The sequence below is a fragment of the Bombina bombina genome, chromosome 5 (assembly GCF_027579735.1).
Source record: "Bombina bombina isolate aBomBom1 chromosome 5, aBomBom1.pri, whole genome shotgun sequence".
Classification (NCBI taxonomy): domain Eukaryota; kingdom Metazoa; phylum Chordata; class Amphibia; order Anura; family Bombinatoridae; genus Bombina; species Bombina bombina.
The window spans coordinates 164412539-164430342 of NC_069503.1; the positions used below are offsets into that span (position 1 = coordinate 164412539).

At 40.3% G+C, this 17804-nt stretch overlaps 1 protein-coding gene across 1 annotated transcript in view; it reads left to right on the top strand.

Annotated features, from left to right (window-relative positions):
* Nucleotides 1-13522: 13522 nt before the first annotated feature.
* The window catches only part of GARS1 (glycyl-tRNA synthetase 1), a 123418-nt gene continuing 119136 nt past the window's right edge, over nt 13523-17804 (top strand). The window contains exon 1 of the mRNA XM_053713773.1: nt 13523-13796. Coding sequence (XP_053569748.1) covers nt 13575-13796 — 222 coding nt within the window. The 5' untranslated portion in view covers nt 13523-13574. The remainder of the gene's footprint in view (nt 13797-17804) is intronic.

Genomic DNA, 17804 nt, shown 5'->3' on the forward strand with positions numbered 1-17804 from the left:
GGTTACCTGCAAGGAAACATGTGCAGTCATCATTGCTTTGCACAAAAAGGGATTCACAGGCAAGGATATTGCTGCTACTAAGATTGAACCTGAATCAACCATTCTGCCCCCCACAAGTGAGGTGCCACATTTGTGTTTTTAGCTGGACGATGCAATGGGCATTGCAGACATTTCTTATGTCATTATTTAACTCCTAAAAAGGGGAGATTAAAATATATTGTTAGTGGTACAATTCCTCCAAGGATTTTCATGGGATTTGGAGTAATGAAGATTACTTTTATCATCCCATTTAAAAGAGCTATTTTGGGACTATGCCCTAATGCCTGATCATGCCCAATGTAATCTGCCCGAACATAAACATAAGCCCCTAATGTCTGATATTCTCCACCACAACCCCTTTGCTTAAGCCACTAAAGATGGATCATCCACCACCCACTTAACGCCACCTAACCTTTATTATAAAATAAATGTGATATAAACAAAGGATATATATAAAAAGTCAGTTTGGGATATATCTTCACAATCTTCAGTGACGAAAAAAACGTGTTGAAAAAAGTGTTCAATACATTATATTTTAAAAATCTTCAATGTGGTTGAAGTAAATCTTTAAAAAATATAATCAAATATAATGTAATACCATCAAGAATTGTCAGGGTTTCTCCCTGACTTGTATTGTTATTTGCTGTTATATTTTACTCACCTGTCCTCTCCAGTTGCTTGTCAGAGTGTGTTACGCTGCTCTCTACTCCATGCTTCCTCTTAAAGTGAAAGTAAACTTTTCCTTACCAAAAGACAATTAAGTATTGTACAACAGGCATCCATTACAGTTGCTAACTTTATATTTTTCATACTTGTCCAGAAAAAAAGAACTTTTAAAATTGAAAATCGCTAACCATTTCCTCGCTTTCTCCGCCCCCTGCTCTCTTCCTGGTTTCTAAATGTTAGACGTAATAGCGGTCCCACCCGCTCAATACGTCATTAGCCGTGCTCATTCTCGTTATCCTATTTTGATACGAGCTAAGCTACGATATCGTTGCTAATGACTGGATTTCCTGCAGCGGTTCAAATGCGCATGCGTCAATTGTGAACACGTATCCGATAATGGAGTAAACCAACACTTTGAGACGCCCATGGGGGATCAATTAGATCTTTAGAATGATCGTTCGTCATGAATACCCCAACAAAATTTTTTAGAATGCGGGCAGAGAGTCGGCTAACCAAAATAAGTATAAAATTTAAATTTACAAAAAAATCATGAATGAAAGTGCTATTAATTTAATATGATTTATGTAAACATAGATTGTGGGCTTCTCAACTTGACTTTCAAATTAAGGACTAACTGGAGAACATTATCAGAGTGAGACAGGTTGCAGTCCCAGAATAATGATGTCATCATTGCCTATTTAAGTGCCTCAGTTCAGTTTGCCTTTGCACTTGCGTTGTCTGAGGCTTCTCTGTGAGTTCCTGTGTTCCTGACTCTGTGTATTACCTGGCTTGTTTGATGTCCCTTCTGGTTCCTGATCCCTGGCTTGTTCCTGACTCTGCTGATCTTTGTGTTCCTGACCCCGGCTCATCCAGCTACTCGCTTTAGTTCCTGATCCGGCTCGTCTGACTACCCGCTCTGGCTTTGACTCCTGGCTTGTCGTTTGGCTTTTGGACTCTTTATTATTTGTGTTATTATTTAATAAAGGTGTCATTATTTTAGCAATTCCCGTCTGTCTGATTTCTGATACCCTGACATTACGCAAGTGCCATGAATCCTGGCAGTGCTAATAATCCACCTTTTACTCACCATCATTTCCAGGATGGACGAACAGGATCACTGCATGGATTAATTTGCACTAGCCCTGCAAACCCTCCTGACTCGCAGTGCACATTTGGATCAGAGTGCCCCACAACCTATGACTGCTCCTGCCTCCATTTTCGTTGTTGCACTTAGTCCTATCAGGAGCATGTCCGTTTCTGCACCTCTACCTCAGCGTTATGGAGGCAATCCTAATCAGTGCAGAGGTTTTTTGAACCAGGTGGGCATTTACTTTGATATTTTACCTCAGGCATTTCCCGCTGACAGAGCTAAAGTGGGATTTCTAATTTCATTACACTCTGACACGGCTCTTACTTGGGCTAATCCCTTGTGGAAGACTAATAAACCTGTGATATGTAGTTACCCTGAATTTGTGGCCTCCTTTCTAAAGGGTTTTCGATGTTCCGGCTTGCTCCTCCTCTGCGGCCAAAAGACTCATGTCCATTCAGCAAGGTACGAGATCTGTAGCCCAGTATGCCCTTGAGTTCCATACACTTGCAGCAGAGGTAGGTTGGAACAATGAAGCCTTTATTGCCACATTATTTTATGGGCTTTCTGATGCGATTAAAGATGAAGTTGTGGCCAGAGATTTGCCAGAGGAGCTTGAGGCCTTGGTGTATTTTTTAATCCTAATCAATATCAGACACAGTGAGAGACCCTATTTCAAGGATGTCAGGGTGCCAGGAATCAGACTGAGACGAGAAGTGCAAAAATAATCATACCTTTATAAATAGCAAAAAATAATAAAAAGTCCACAAGTCAAATAACAAGCCAGAAATCAAAACCAGAGCTGGTAGTCAGACGAGCCGAGTCAGGAGCCAAAGCGAATAGTCAGACGAGCCGGAATCAGGAACAAGGAAAACAGCAGAGTGAGGAACAAGCCAGGGATCAGGAACCAGGAAGGACGTCAGGCAGCCAGGTAATACACAGGAACTCTCACAAACAGGTCTGAGACAACGCAAAGGCAAAGCATACTGAACAGAGGCCCTTTAAATAATAAGTGATGACATCACAATTCTGAGACTGCATCCTGTCTCACATGGATGATGCACACCAGTCAGGCCATAAAAGGAAGTGCAGGAATTGAGCAGCATCCCCAACAATGCACCATAGTCAGGAAGAGAGGTGAGTAAAATGGCTGCCAGCAGCACATGGCAAACACAACAGGGAAAAAACCCTGACATAGGAGCACTTGCGGAAGCCTCCTGTCCAGTTGTCTCCTACGTTTTCATTCCCATTGATACTATCAAATAGGAGGCGCTAAAAGCAAACAATGATACAAATGTTGGGGTATACCCACAGCTTAATGATGTAAACGTAATTATTGTTCAGCAAATATTATACGTAATGTATTAATATACTTATATACCCAAGTACAATGTCTTTAAGATAGATAAGGGAACCTATTACCAGGAGTATTAGGTGAAGCTGTCTTCTGGTAGACGCAAAAATGGCTGCATTCTCTCCTCCCACAAACAATGTGATGACTCTAAGAAATAATGATAAAACAAGAGAGGCGCCCCATGTGTGTATCAATAAGATTATGAACTCAAGGTAGCATAGGCTCAGGTATTACAACAGTGCACCGAGTGTTAAAATGTCAAATACATTTATTAAAATGATAAAACTTTAGGTAAAATCCGTGTAATCCAAATATCTGATTTAAGAAACAATGCAACGTGTTTCTCTGCATAAAAGCCATTTCATCAGGCATGTTATACTTACTTTTCATTCCCACCCATGCCTCCCTCTCCTCCCATGCCTCCTGGTCCCGAGACACCAGGTACTGCTGAGCCTATGCAGTTGAGATTTATGCACCTCTCCGTGGCGGAGATGGCTTTTAGGAGGAGGGAGGGGCTCTGTCTCTATTGCGGGCTACAAGGCCACCTTTTAAAGTCTTGTCCTACACGTTCGGGAAACACTCACACCTAAGGTCCTGTCGAGGACAGACCTTGTGCGGTTTATCCTCGTCCCCTGAACCTCTAAAAGAGAAACCTTTGCTCACGGTTGTCCTTTCCTGGGTGGACTCCTCCATAGTCACCCAGGCTCCTGTAGACTCCGGTGCTGCGGGCAATTTCATTGATAGTGCTTTTGTATCACAGCACTCCATTCCTGTACAGCCTCTGTCCGTTCCACTTGCTATTGAGGCTATTGATGGCAGGCCCCTTCAGCCCGCACTCGTTACAAAACTGCTCCGTTATCCATGGCTGTTGGGGCTCTCCATTTTGAAACTCTCCAGTTCCAGGTGATAACCTCTCTGCATTTTCCAATTGTTCTGGGTTATCCCTGGCTCCAAAAGCACAATCTCAGTCTCTACTTGCATAGGTTCGAAATATTGTCTTGGTCCCGCAATGTATTTCCACTTGTCTCCGGAAACCAGTCAAATTCTTGTGCACTTCTTCGGTATCTCGATTGCCAGAGGAATATCGAGAGTTCCTAGAGGTTTTTGACAAAGTGCGTACCGGTTTGTTGCCTCCTCACCGGTCTTACGATTGTTCCATAGACTTGCAACCCGGAGCCACTCCTCCTCGGGGCCGGGTTTACCCTCTGTCTGTCACGGATAATAGTGCTATGGAGGAGTATGTTGCCTATGCTCTATTGCGGGGAATAATCCGCAAATCCTGCTCTCCAACAGGGGCTGGATTCTTCTTTGTTAAAGAGAAGGGTGGCAAGTTAGGACCATGTATCGATTATAGGGGTCTTAATCGCCTTACCATTAAAAATGTTTACCCTATTCCGCTCATCAAGGAACTCTTTGACCGCCTTAAGGGAGCTACGGTCTTTACTAAACTCAATCTGAGAGGAGCCTACAATCTCGTTAGGATCAAAGAGGGCCACAGCATTTAACACTAGGAGCGGGTATTATGAATATCTTGTTATGCCCTTTGGCCTATGTAATGCTCCTGCTGTTTTCCAGTAATTTATTAATGATGTCCTACGAGATATGTTGCAACAGTGTGTTGTGGTGTACTTAGACGACATTCTCATACGCTCACCCACTCTTGAGGCTCACGGTTCTGATGTTTCACGGGTACTTCAGAGACTACGTGAAAATGGCCTGTTTTGCAAACTCGAGAAATATGAGTTCCATCAAACTCAATTTAAGAGGAACAGATATAGAGTGAGTGCACCTAGTGTGTGTATATTTGGGTATAAATTTTTATCTGAAGAAAATAGTTTTTGTAACCACGCTCTGGACCCTACGATTATTGACAGTTGTTCCTTCAAACGACTGTCTAAAGATAAAATGTGAATCAACCAAGGTGTGGGGAGCTAACGGTGTGGGTTAAAAAGTGTTGTATCAAAGTTTTTTCACAAAGTGTTTTATCACAGTGTTATCACAAAATAAAAAATAATAAAAAATAATTGAGTTTATATACAAAATGTATTTATTTATTTAAAAACAATTTATTTAAAAACAATTTAAAACAGGTAGAATGTAAGTATAGAGCTCTAATACTTTAAAACATTAAAACAGTGTACAATTTTATAAGGACAACATTGGAGAATTCTGAGCAGTCTTTTTGATTTGTTTTCAATCTGTTCATATAATTTGATTAGTTTCGTGTTTTGGTTAGAAAGTTTTTTTATATTAATGTTTTACTTGTACTCACGTTTTAGTCCTGAATAAAAACTTATTTGAGATGGCCTTAATTAATGTCCAGGATAGGCCATTGAGGAGACAAAAGGAAATAGGTGACTGTCTTATGTTTAAGACGCTCCTTCTTTAAAAAAGGTCAGAAATGGCAACTTATATAAGAAAAGTTGTAAAGTTGTTTCTGTTTCAGAAGATTCTTTTCTTTTCGTTCCAATTCTCAGATAGTCTTTGAGGAGGAGAGACAATGTGTGTCTCTATATTTGATATGCTTGGAAACTTCGATATGCTTAAGGTTTCTTAGCCGTTTTTCACTCGTAAGTGTGATGTTTGATAGCGAAAAAGAACTCGTTGGTCTCTGAGACTGTTTACCCTATTGATGTGGTAGATTTGATGTTCAGGATTTGCAGGAGTCTCTAAGAGGCTTGTAGTGTTTGTTGGTATTGCAGTCTTTCGGCCGAAATGTGATCGTTGGTCTCTGAGACTGTTTACCCTATTGTTATGGTAAATTAGATGTTCAGGGTTTGCTGGAGTCTCTAAGAGGCTTGAAGTATTTCTGGATAATACTGCCTTGGATCCGATATCAATTTCGGAATACAAATAAATTATTTTGAAGGTTCTGAGGACCGGGACAATTTATCTGTCCGTAGAGGTCCCTTGTGGTAAGATGCTTCTTTTGTGCTTGTCAGCGTACAAACGTTAGATATGGTGAATCCGTTTGAAAGTTCAAAATCCCACAGTGTGGGCATATAGTATCAAAAGAGGGTGCACACTCAGGTGGGCAAATCTACGCGTTTCGGCGGATGCCTTTATCAAGATGCCTCTGAGAGTGTTCGCGGTCATTTTTAAAGGTGTAGGTGAGTCTTGATTGGTCAATTTGTGGTTTTTTTGTTGACCAATCCTTGCTCATATTTTAGAGCGTTTTTTTCATTTAACATTTATTAACGTATACTAAAAGATAGACAAGTTGTAATGATAATTAGTGTTAAACACTTTGTGAGATATAATTACAAATGTAATCTAATACTTTATCTAATGATTTGTGTGTTTGTGTGTGCGCCCTCTGAATAAATTAGTGTTTGTTGAAACAAATAATGAGATAAAAGTAATCAGAAGATGTGATAACTTGGGTTCAAGGGTTGAGCGATATGGTGCTTATCTTGGAAATGTTATAGAAAAATGTTATAGAATTCTCCAATGTTGTCCTTATAAAATTGTACACTGTTTTAATGTTTTAAACTATTAGAGCTCTATACTTACATTCTACCTGTTTTAAATTGTTTTTAAATAAATTGTTTTTAAATAAATAAATACATTTTGTATATAAACTCAATTATTTTTTATTATTTTTTATTTTGTGATAACACTGTGATAAAACACTTTGTGAAAACACTTTGATACAACACTTTTTAACCCACACCGTTAGCTCCCCACACCTTGGTTAATTCACATTCCATCAAACTCAAGTAACCTTCCTTGGTTATGTAATTTCTGTTTCAGGGTTCTCCATGGATCCTGACAGGTTATCCGCAATTCTACAGCGGCCTCGCCCAGTTGGTCTTTGTTCTATTCAACGTTTTTTGGGCTTCGCTAATTACTATAGGAAGTTTATTAAAAACTTTTCTACCTTGGTCAAACCTATCACGGACATGACTTATAAGGGGAGTGATCCACTCCATTAGTCATCTACTGCTATTAAAGCTTTTGAGAGTCTAAAACTGCCTTTGCTGCTGCCCCGGTTCTGTCTCATCCTAACTCTGCTCTGCCTTTCATTCTTGAGGTCGATGCATCTGAGACAGGAGTTGGCGCCCTCTTGTTGCAATGTCCTACACCTGAGGATCCCTTGCATCCATGCGGTTTCTTCTCTAAGAAATTTTCCCCAGCGGAATGCAATTACGAGATTGGCAGAAGGGAATTACTTGCCATAATTTTGGCACTAGTGTACCAGTGCTCATCCTCACTGACCACAAGAATTTGACTTACCTTTCCAAACCTGAAAGTTTGTCATCCCGACCGGCCAGATGGGGGCTATTTTAATCTTGGTTTAATTATGTGGTCTCCTATCTGCCTAATAGTAAGAATGTTAGGGCTGATGCCCTCACTCGACAATTTTCGTACCCACTACAGTTATACGTCCTTTCCATATTTTGGCAACCATACGTACCAATTTGACTTCTCCCTTGGGAGAGGAGATCCTGGCTGCACAAACCAATGCCCATCCAGAGAAACCTAGTGGCAAGTGCTTTGTACCTGAGAATCTTCTCACCATACTTTTGCACACTTACCACTATCCTAAAGCTGCAAGTCACCCCTGGCAAGAACTAAATTATTTGGTCTGTCACTCGACAATTCTGGTAGCCAGGTCTCCGTTCTGATGTTGCTGCATATGTTGCCTCCTGCTCAGAATGTGTGCAGAATAAAACCCCTCAGCGTCTTCCTGTGGGTCTTCTCCAACCTATTGCTAATGGTGAGCATCCTTGCACACATTTATCAATGGAATTTATTGATGACCTTCCTGTTTCCAATAGGAATACTGTTATTCTGATGGTTGTATACCGTTTTTCCAAAATGTCACATTGTATTCCCTTGAAGAAGCTGCCTATCGCTCAGGAGCTTGCTTCAATTTTTGCCCAATAGGTCTTCTGTTTACATGAGTTACCCAAGGAGATGGTCTCGGACCGGGGTAGCCAGTTTGTCTCCAGATTTTGGCGCTCCTTTTGTGCCCAAATGGGAATCCAGCTTTCATTCTTCTCGGCCTATCACCCTCAATCCAATGGGGCTGCGGAATGGTCTAACCAAGCTTTGGAACAGTTCCTCCGTTGTTATGTCTCAGATCACCACAATAATTGGTCTGATCTATTACCTTGGGCAGAGTTTGCTCGTAATAGTGCTATCAATGCTTCCTCCTAGTTGTATACGTTCATGGCAAATTATGGTTTTCAACCATCCTTGTTGCCCGATTCATTCATATCTCAGGGTATTCCGGCTTTGGAGGAGCATCTCCGGCAACTTGATTCCACTTGGGTACAGATTCAGGATTGCCTTCGTCGATCTATGCAGCGCTAAAATTTCCAGGCTGACTGTAGGCATTTACCCGCGCCTACCTATAATTTCAGGGAGAGGGTTTGGCTGTCATCTGTAACTTGAACCTTCATGTGCCTTCCAATAAACTGGCTCCCTGTTATGTTGGGCTTTTTCAAATTCTCAGACGGGTCAATCTGCTTGCCTATACTCTTGACCTTCCTTCTGCTATGCGCATCTCCAATGTTTTTCATGTTCCCTTGAAACCATTGGTTTGTAATTGGTTTACCTCTGTGTTGCCTCGTCCTATCTCTGTTGACAACCATGAAGAATATGAGGTCAGCAACATTTTTGACTCTTGCATGTCCAGAGCTTGAGTACAGAATTTGGTTCATTGGAGGGGTTATGGCCTGGAGGAGCGTTCATGGGTTCCCTCCTCTGATGTTCATGCTCCCACCCTCCTCCACACCTTCCATGCCTGTTGCCCCAATAAGTCTTTTGTCCTCCTGCAGGGGAGGGGACGTTGAGGGGAGGGTACTGTCAGGGTTTCTGCCTGACTTTTATTGTTATTTGCTGCCATATTTTACTCACCTTTCTTCTCCAGTTGCTTGTCAGAGTGTGTAACGCTGCTCTCTACTCCAGGCTTTTTCTTAAGGCCTAACTGGAGAAAATCATCAGAGTGAGGCAGGTTGCAGTCCCAAAATGATGATGTCATCATTGCCTATTTAAGTACCTGACTTCAGTCTGCCTTTGCACTTGTGTTGTCTGAGGCTTCTCTGTGAGTTCCTGTGTTCCTGATTCTGTGTATTACCTGGCTTGTTTGATGTCCCTTCTGGTTCCTGATCCCTGGCTTGTTCCTGACTCTGCTGATCTTTGTGTTCCTGACCCCGACTCGTCTGACTACTCGCTTTGGTTCCTGATCCCGCTCATCTGACTACCCGCTCTGGCTTTGACTCCTGGCTTGTCGTTTGGCTTTTGGAATATTTATTATTTTTGCTATTATTTAATAAAGGTGTTATTATTTTAGCAATTCACATCTCTGTCTGATTCTTGTTACCCTGACAAGGGTACCCTGAATATAGCTGTGAAATTTAAAAAGACACGTATTCACACTTTCTAGAGCTATCGTAAGCTCATGTATACAGCAGTCCGGAATTCACAACGCTGTCAGGCACAGCTGTCTCCATGATTATGGCTGAGAATATCTCCCAATATATAAAGCTTAAAAAGATTTTGCTTCTAGGTCCAAAGTTGTGTCATACCATCATGCACACCCTTTAACCTTTATTAACCCGCTTATATCCAATCACCCTTATAATAATATATCATATCCCTTTTTAACCCCCACCACCCCCCTTGACACCCCTAACCTATTTGACTGATCGCCCTAGCATATCTGGCCACCCAATTGCACTCAAAGACAACAAATGCCTGTTCTCCACTGGCTCCCTGGACACACCTAAGCTATCACCTCTGATCACCCCTAGCCTATTTTGCCCTTCTTTTCTCGCTGGCCCTGTGGTCACCTCGAAACTAACCCTCACACCTAACATTTCTGATTTTTTTTATCCTCCACTAAGATAACCAACCCCACTAGCTCTCTTGCAACCCCCCACCATGCATAGCCCTAAAATATCTGACCTTCTATCTCTTAATTTATCTGGCCCTCCTGTTTCCCAGACCCCATGGACTGTTATTTGGCCTCTCTGTTTCCCTCTAAACAGCTATCATATTTAGCCTCTCATCTCTACTAACCTATCAAGCCTCTCCTTTCCCTTTCTAGCTAGCCACCATGGGCACCTTTAAGCTCTTTGCCCCTTGTGTCTCCCTCTAACATAACAGGTCATAGCCCTCACCAACTTGTGGACATCACTAAATTATTTGTCCTATGCCCACAAACAAGAGTGGGAGTTGTGTAAGGAGTCCCTAGGGTTCAACATGTCCAGGAGGTCCAATGTGAGCTCAGGGTTTATTGGGTTAGACAGAGACAAGGACGCCATATAGGTTAGGGGTGTCCATGGGGGCTGTTTAGGGGAAAACAAGGGGCCAGATAGGTTAGGGGTGTCCAGGAGAGGTGAGAGCCAAAATGTCTGAATAAATTTGATGTAATTAGACGCCTGATAGGTCAGAAGTGTTCGAAAGGTCGGTAGGGGCCAGGGTAAGGTAGGGGTTATATAGTGATATGACAGATAATAAAAGAGGTGATGGCCTTACCTGTATAAGTCTAATTAAGTATAACGGCACCAGTGCTTTGTCCAAATAATCACCAGTTAACAGACCTTCATCTTTCAGTTTTACAAATAGCTGTACCCAATACCCAGACCCTTCCTTTCTCATCATACCCCACCAGCTCTCTATTTTCTGATTCGCTGTACGCGCTCCTGATATGTAAACTTTGTAGTCCTGCACTTTGGTCTTCATAATTACTCTGTAAAAACACTTGAATGTCCATGACAGGCATAAGCCTTGGGTACACTCTCACCTCTTCTATTGCTTTCACAAAGTAGCCTCCTATTACATGTGGATCACTGTTTGTATATGTAGCTCTGAGCCAAATGATTTTTCTTTCAAACCTGTCTATACACCCATGTATACATATGACGTATGGTTTACGTTTATCTTAGGAAGCCAAGTGCCATAAAAAAATGAGGTTCTCAGGAAAAGTATTGCCTGCATCTAAGACGCCATCTCCCGCACATTTGGGCATTTTCTGGGTCAATTTCAGCAAGAATAATGCATACCCCCCAACTGTCCCGATATTTGCGGGACAGTCCCGATTTTAGTGGTCTGTCCCCCTGTCCTGGGGGTTGCTAGCCATCTGTCCCGATTTGCCCCAGGCATTAAAAAAAAAAAATTCTATTGGGCCCATATTCAGAAGCAACTGGCTTTGCTCTCACAGGGTTAGATACCTGTTAGATTCCCTGTGGAAAAGGAATGGTGTGTGGGTTAAGCAGGAGTAAGAAGACTGTATACACTCTGACCACGGGTAATGGTGACCTCTCTAACCTACCTCTGGTAGTGATGTCTAACCCCTGGTGATAATACTAGCATGCCTTCAGTTTTAAACAATGAGCAGTGCTAATACCAGGGTAATGAACAGAGGCAGCCGAAGACTGCCAGCTAATGTGCTTGCCAACCCCAGGACCCCATACAATGAATTACAAATACTCATATATGATGTAGTGTGTGTGTCTATCTGTATCCATAACTGTGTGTGTGTGTCTGTATGTATAAGTTTTTGCTATGTAGTGTGTGTGTATCTGCATGTGTAAGTGTATGCTATGTAGTGTGTGTGTATCTGCATGTATAAGTGTATGCTATGTAGTGTGTGTGTATCTGCATGTATAAGTGTATGCTATGTAGTGTGTGTGTATCTGCATGTATAAGTGTATGCTATGTAGTGTGTATGTATATGCATGTATAAGTGTATGCTATGTAGTGTGTGTGTATCTGCATGTATAAGTGTATGCTATGTAGTGTGTGTCTGCATGTATAAGTGTATGCTATGTAGTGTGTGTGTATCTGCATGTATAAGTGTATGCTATGTAGTGTGTGTGTATCTGCATGTATAAGTGTATGCTATGTAGTGTGTGTCTGCATGTATAAGTGTATGCTATGTAGTGTGTGTGTATCTGCATGTATAAGTGTATGCTATGTAGTGTGTGTCTGCATGTATAAGTGTATGCTATGTAGTGTATGTGTGTATCTGCATGTGTAAGTGTATGCTATGTAGTGTGTGTATCTGCCATGTGTAAGTGTATGCTATGTAGTGTGCTACTGTGCATTTTTGCTGACTTTAAAGGCCAGAATCTAGAATATTAATGGGGAATGCAGAGAGCAGTTTTAAAGAATTTATTATTAAATGTCCAATTAAGATAAAAATATTTAGCAATGTCTTTGCAAAGGCTAATTAAATACATAACTCACATAGTCATACCAGTGGTGCCTAAGTGTATTAAAATCTATGACTTTATTTAGAATTTTATTTATATTACTTGGTCTTATGATTTTTTTAAAGCCCCGCCCCCCACATTTCAATTTGTTTGCCGGGGGGGAGTCCTTCTTTTGAATTTTGAAATGTTGGGAGGTATGATAATGCTTCTCTAAGCTCTTCGCCACCTCTAAGGTGGCGAAATTCAATCTCCTCGTTCGAGTCCGACCGAGGAGATTGACAGCTCCTGCCCGCGCGTGATTGGCTGTGCGCGGGATTGCACGCGAGCGCAAAATTGCGCTCGTGTGCAATGGCGAATTTTGCCCCACCACAGGCGAGCTGAGTCCTCAGCGTTAATAAATCTAGCCCTAAGTATATATTACATCCATCGGTAGCCATGAAATCTTCCAGCACTATGTAAATTATTTTTTATGATATTAATAACCATCTCCAAATCATCATATCAACGACATAGCCCATTCTCCTTTATAATGAGTGTTAAGGTCCTCATACTAATAATAATACCATGCGTAGCAAGAGTTGTAAATATATCTTTGTAAGGCAGCTCCAAATTGAATTGGAACCTAATTAAAAAATCTCTCTCCATATTGATCATAAAAAGTATAACAAACACACTTAGAAAGCTGGCTTATTTATATGTATAATACCCTTCCAGTAAAATGGCCATATAAAATACTTAAAAATTGTGCACAGTTTGCTAAATCGTGCTCAAATTTTGCGCTGAATTTACTAAATCGTTGCCACAATTTATAAAAAAAAAAAATCTTGTCTGACACCTCTGAGGCTCCATAACATACACACACACACACACACATACATTTAAAAAATAAAATAAAGCCCCCATCAAATATAACGTAATAACATTAATGTAAGTTTTTGGGGTTTCTTTTGCCAATGACATTTATGTATAGGAAGTCATTGTTTATAAATTGCAGGTTCACTGAGGTCAAACATATACAATAATAATTAAATTAAAACGATAAAGTTATTTGTGAGCATGTTATGTATATGTAAAATAAATCCTAATCAAACACCAGCCAGTTGGTTCAGCAAGTAAGGGAAGAAAGCCCTTACTTAAGATGGCCGCCGCGCTAGTATCTATACTTTTTGGCTGCTGCAAAGTGTTGTGGAGCTGTCACTTTACGGCAGGTGCTAGCTGAGATTTCATCATGCAGTTTTAGTGTGTGTGACGCCTCCGGTCCATGCTGCTGCTCCGAGTCATCCCCTCCCTGCTGCATCATCCCCGCTCTCTTGGCGCCTCCCTTTTCCAGCTCTGCTTTATAGCTGCCCGGGGCAAGACCGCTGCTCCAGTCCGAAGGCTCAGTACCCCTAAACTCCCTGCACCAGTGACCCACAGAGTACCCGGCATGGAGGGGAATGTAGAGGAGCAGCTGGCACCCCTGAGACAGGCAGTGAAACAGCAGGTGAGAGGCTCACACAGAGCTGGCACAGTAATAGTATGGTTGAGATGTGTTGCAGGGAGTTCATACATTAATGCAGATCATTTAATTCATTGTCAAATAGGATAGCAGAATCCTCAGTACCTATAAGTCACAGCCTTTTCTGGCTGCCAGAGGACTTGATTGCTTGTGTAATAAGATGTTGCAGTTCTCTATGCAGCCCAGCAAGTTAAAGGAACATGCTACCCAAAAATAAAATTTCTTTATAGCAGTTTATATTTTCATTGGATTTTCTTCTTTCACTATAACTTGTGCCATGCTACTAAACACATAGATAAAGGTGCCCAACTGGTATGCTTCTTAACACTTGGGAAGGAAAGTGTTATTAGATACGCAGGTATGCTGTTTTTGATGTATGATATCCACATTTGGAGTGGTACAGAAGGGTGTCATGTGTTTGACTTTAGGTATGTGTTTAACTCATCACAGGACTTAAATATGCAGTTCTCAGGGAACATTGTTTAAACAATTACTTAAGCAAAGTAAAGCAGTTTATTTTTGTAATTTTAAGCAACTTTCTAATTTACTCCTATTATCAATTGTCTTTGTTCTCTTGGTATCATTATTTGAAAAGCAGGGATGTAAGCTTAGGAGCCAACCCATTGTTGTTCAGAACCCTGGGTAGCGCTTGCTGATTGGTGGCTACATTAAGATACCAAGAGATCAAAGAAAAATTGATAAAAGAGTAAATAAAAAGTTGCTTAAAATGACATTTTAATAACATTTACATTTTCAAATAATATAAATATAAATTTGCAACAGTCATTATGTGTCATTCTTGTGGAACCAAGTGTTGCTAATATCTTACAGGAACTACTGCACTAATAGCATTATAATGTAGTCAGATGAGTTACAAGAAAATGACAGTGCGACTTTATGATCCTACAGTTATCATCCATTTTCTTTTGTAGTTTATACTTCCTTTAAAATCTCAATTTATTGATGGCATATATTTCAATTTGCCCTGCCTTTCAGCATGTGTGAAACTGTCTTGAAGTTAATAACTGAACAAGTCTGTGGTGACCATGCTTAGTTTAAAGAGCCAATATAATGGATATGAACATTGGTTTCCTGAAAATCTCTTGCTCTGTATGTGCCCCTTTGCGGTGTATCTGCCAACATTGTACTTGCAGGAGTGGTCAAAATAGGTCACTGTTCACTGGGAGATCTGTAATTCTAAAATCACAGGTTTACAAGCTTAGACGTTTTGACAGCTGTGAAGTTTCCTTTATTAAAGGGATAATAAAGTGTTATATCCCTGTAGAGTGTTTTATTAAAGGGATACTGAACCCAATTTTTGTTTCATGATCCAGATAGAGCATGCAATTTTAAGCAACTTTCTAATTTACTCCTATTATCAATTTTTCTTCGTTCTCTTGGTATCTTTATTTGAAAAAGCAGGAATGTAAGCTTACGAGCTGGCCCATCTTTGGTTCAGCACCTGGGTAGCGCTTGCTGATTGGTGGCTAAATGTAGGTTAAAGGGACATAAAACGCCTTGAAATTACAAAATGTTTATGTTGTGTTGCAATAAATTAGTGTATAGACCAAGTTTTTTTGGCTAGATTTAAAGGGACACTGAACCCAAATTTTTTCTTTTGTGATTCAAATAGAGCATGAAATTTTAAGCAACTTTCTAATTTACTCCTATTATCAAATGTTCTTTATTCTCTTGGTATCTTTATTTGAAATGCAAGAATGTAAGTTTAGATGCCGGCCCATTTTTGGTGAACAACCTAGGTTGTCCTTGATGATTGGTGGATAAATTCATCCACCAATCAAACTGCCGTCCAGAGTCTGAACCAAAAAAGCTTAACTGCCTTCTTTTTCATATAAAGATAGAAAGAGAACAAAGAAAAATTGATAATAGGAGTAAATTAGAAAGTTGCTTAAAATTGCATGCTTTATCTGAATCATGAAAGAAAAAATTTGGGTTCAGTGTCCCTTTTAAGAGACATAAAGTTGCTACATAAAGTTGCTGTAAAATGTTAGAGAATTTTCTTGTTGCATTTTTGCTTGTCTATTGTTGTGTTTAATCATTATATAGGGGTTATACTCAAAGTTAAAGGGGCGATAAAATAAAAATTAAAGTGATGGTAAACCCAAGCGTTTAACAAATGCTAGGATTTACCATCACTAAAAATAGTTTCTGTCATCAATTACTAAAAAAAAACTGGTGCTAAAGTCCCCCTTTCTGCGCTGAAGTATATAGACCAAATCGGCGCCTCCGGCCGCCCATGACACAACTCTCCTTTACCAATGCGGTGACGTTTCCACCTCCTAGCTTTGCTAGGATGTCAGTTTACACTAACGGCTATAAGTTTAGAGGTGGAAACGTCACCTCATTGGTAAAGGAGCATTGTGCTGTGGGTCGCCGGAGGCGCTGATTTTAGCGATACACTTCAGCACAGAAAGGATGAGTTTAGCACTTGGTTTTTAGTAATTGATGACAGAAACTAGAGTTTATTTTTAGTGATGGTAATTCCTAGTGTGTGTTAAATGCTTGGATTTACCATCACTTAAAATTGACTGGATAGATTTTGTCACAATTTTCTAATTTACTTATCTTAATTTTGCTTAGTTCTTTTGTTATCCTTTGTTAAAGAGTAATCCTAGGTGAGCTCAGGAGCGTGCAGGTAGGTGTCTTTAGCCATCTAGCATCAGTTTGCAACATTGTTTATTGCAGTGTTATAAATACTTCTGCTAAAGACACATGCATGCATCTAAGCTCCTATGAACCTACCTAAGTTTACTAGTTATGCACCGAAATGGAAATTCTGGACCGAAACCGAAAATCCAGGATGCATATGTCCAAAAACCAAACTGCAGCTCTAGGCTAGCATCAAATTTGAAATATGCTACACAATTATTTTACAGAAAATAAAAGGCAAAAAACCCGAAAACTGAAAATGCCATTTTCGGCCGAAATGTTTCTGCGGCCGAAATTTCGGTGCATCTCTAAAGTTTACTTTTCAGCAAAGGATGGATGCCAGGAGAACAAAGCTAATTTGATAATAAAAGTAATTTGGAAAGTTGTTTAAAATTGCTTTTTCTATCTGAATCAAGAATGTTTAATTTTATTTTTACTGTCCCTTTAACGTCAGCTTTGTATCGGCAATACCGATCCAAAGTTGAACATGGCCGCTGATTGATGGCTATACAGATATGCCATCCCTGATTATTCTAGTAGTGATAATCTGCTTTTGCCAAGCAGTGCATTGCTACTCCAGAGTTGAATTGTAAGGGATACAAAAGTGGAAATCAAACTTTAAAATTATAGATAGAACATGCAATTTTAGTAGACTATTCAATTTCATTGTGCTATCAAATGTGTTTGTTCTCTCTCTGTGATCTGAGATGTCATTGCAGAAAGTATGGGAGGCATGCAGGAACTGTTAGTGCTTTTACTTTGCAGCACTACTCCACATTAGACTGTCATCTTCAAAAACAGCTTTGCCTTGGCTGCGCTGTGTAAGATTTCCTTAAAACGGTGCAGCCAGTGAAAAGTGATGTTTGAAAACAATCAAATACAGACCAGTGATGCAAAACAGCAGTGCATTTATTGTTGGCTGTCTCAAGGATTTTTTCAACCCTGCTCTCTAGCCTTTCCTGGGTGGTTAAGCTGTGACTTTCTGAATGTAAGACATTCTTGTGAGTAATGCACCTTTTTATTACTACATTCTTACCTTATAATTATGTGATGTTTAGAGAAAAGGAAAATATCTGTGAATGAAGATCACAAAAAAGAGGGTGCCTCCTAGAATAATACTGCGAGTGTGACCAACAATAGTAAATCTTATAATGGAAATATATTTACAAAATGAGCAGCACCAATTGTGCTAAATGACGCTGGGATCTCAGTTTCCCAGCGAACTGATCCAAGAGGATGCAGAGGCCCAGATGTGCTGGGGGATGATCCAATAAAGCTCAGGCTTCCAAAAGATTCAGCAAACTTTTATTAAAACCAATGGGT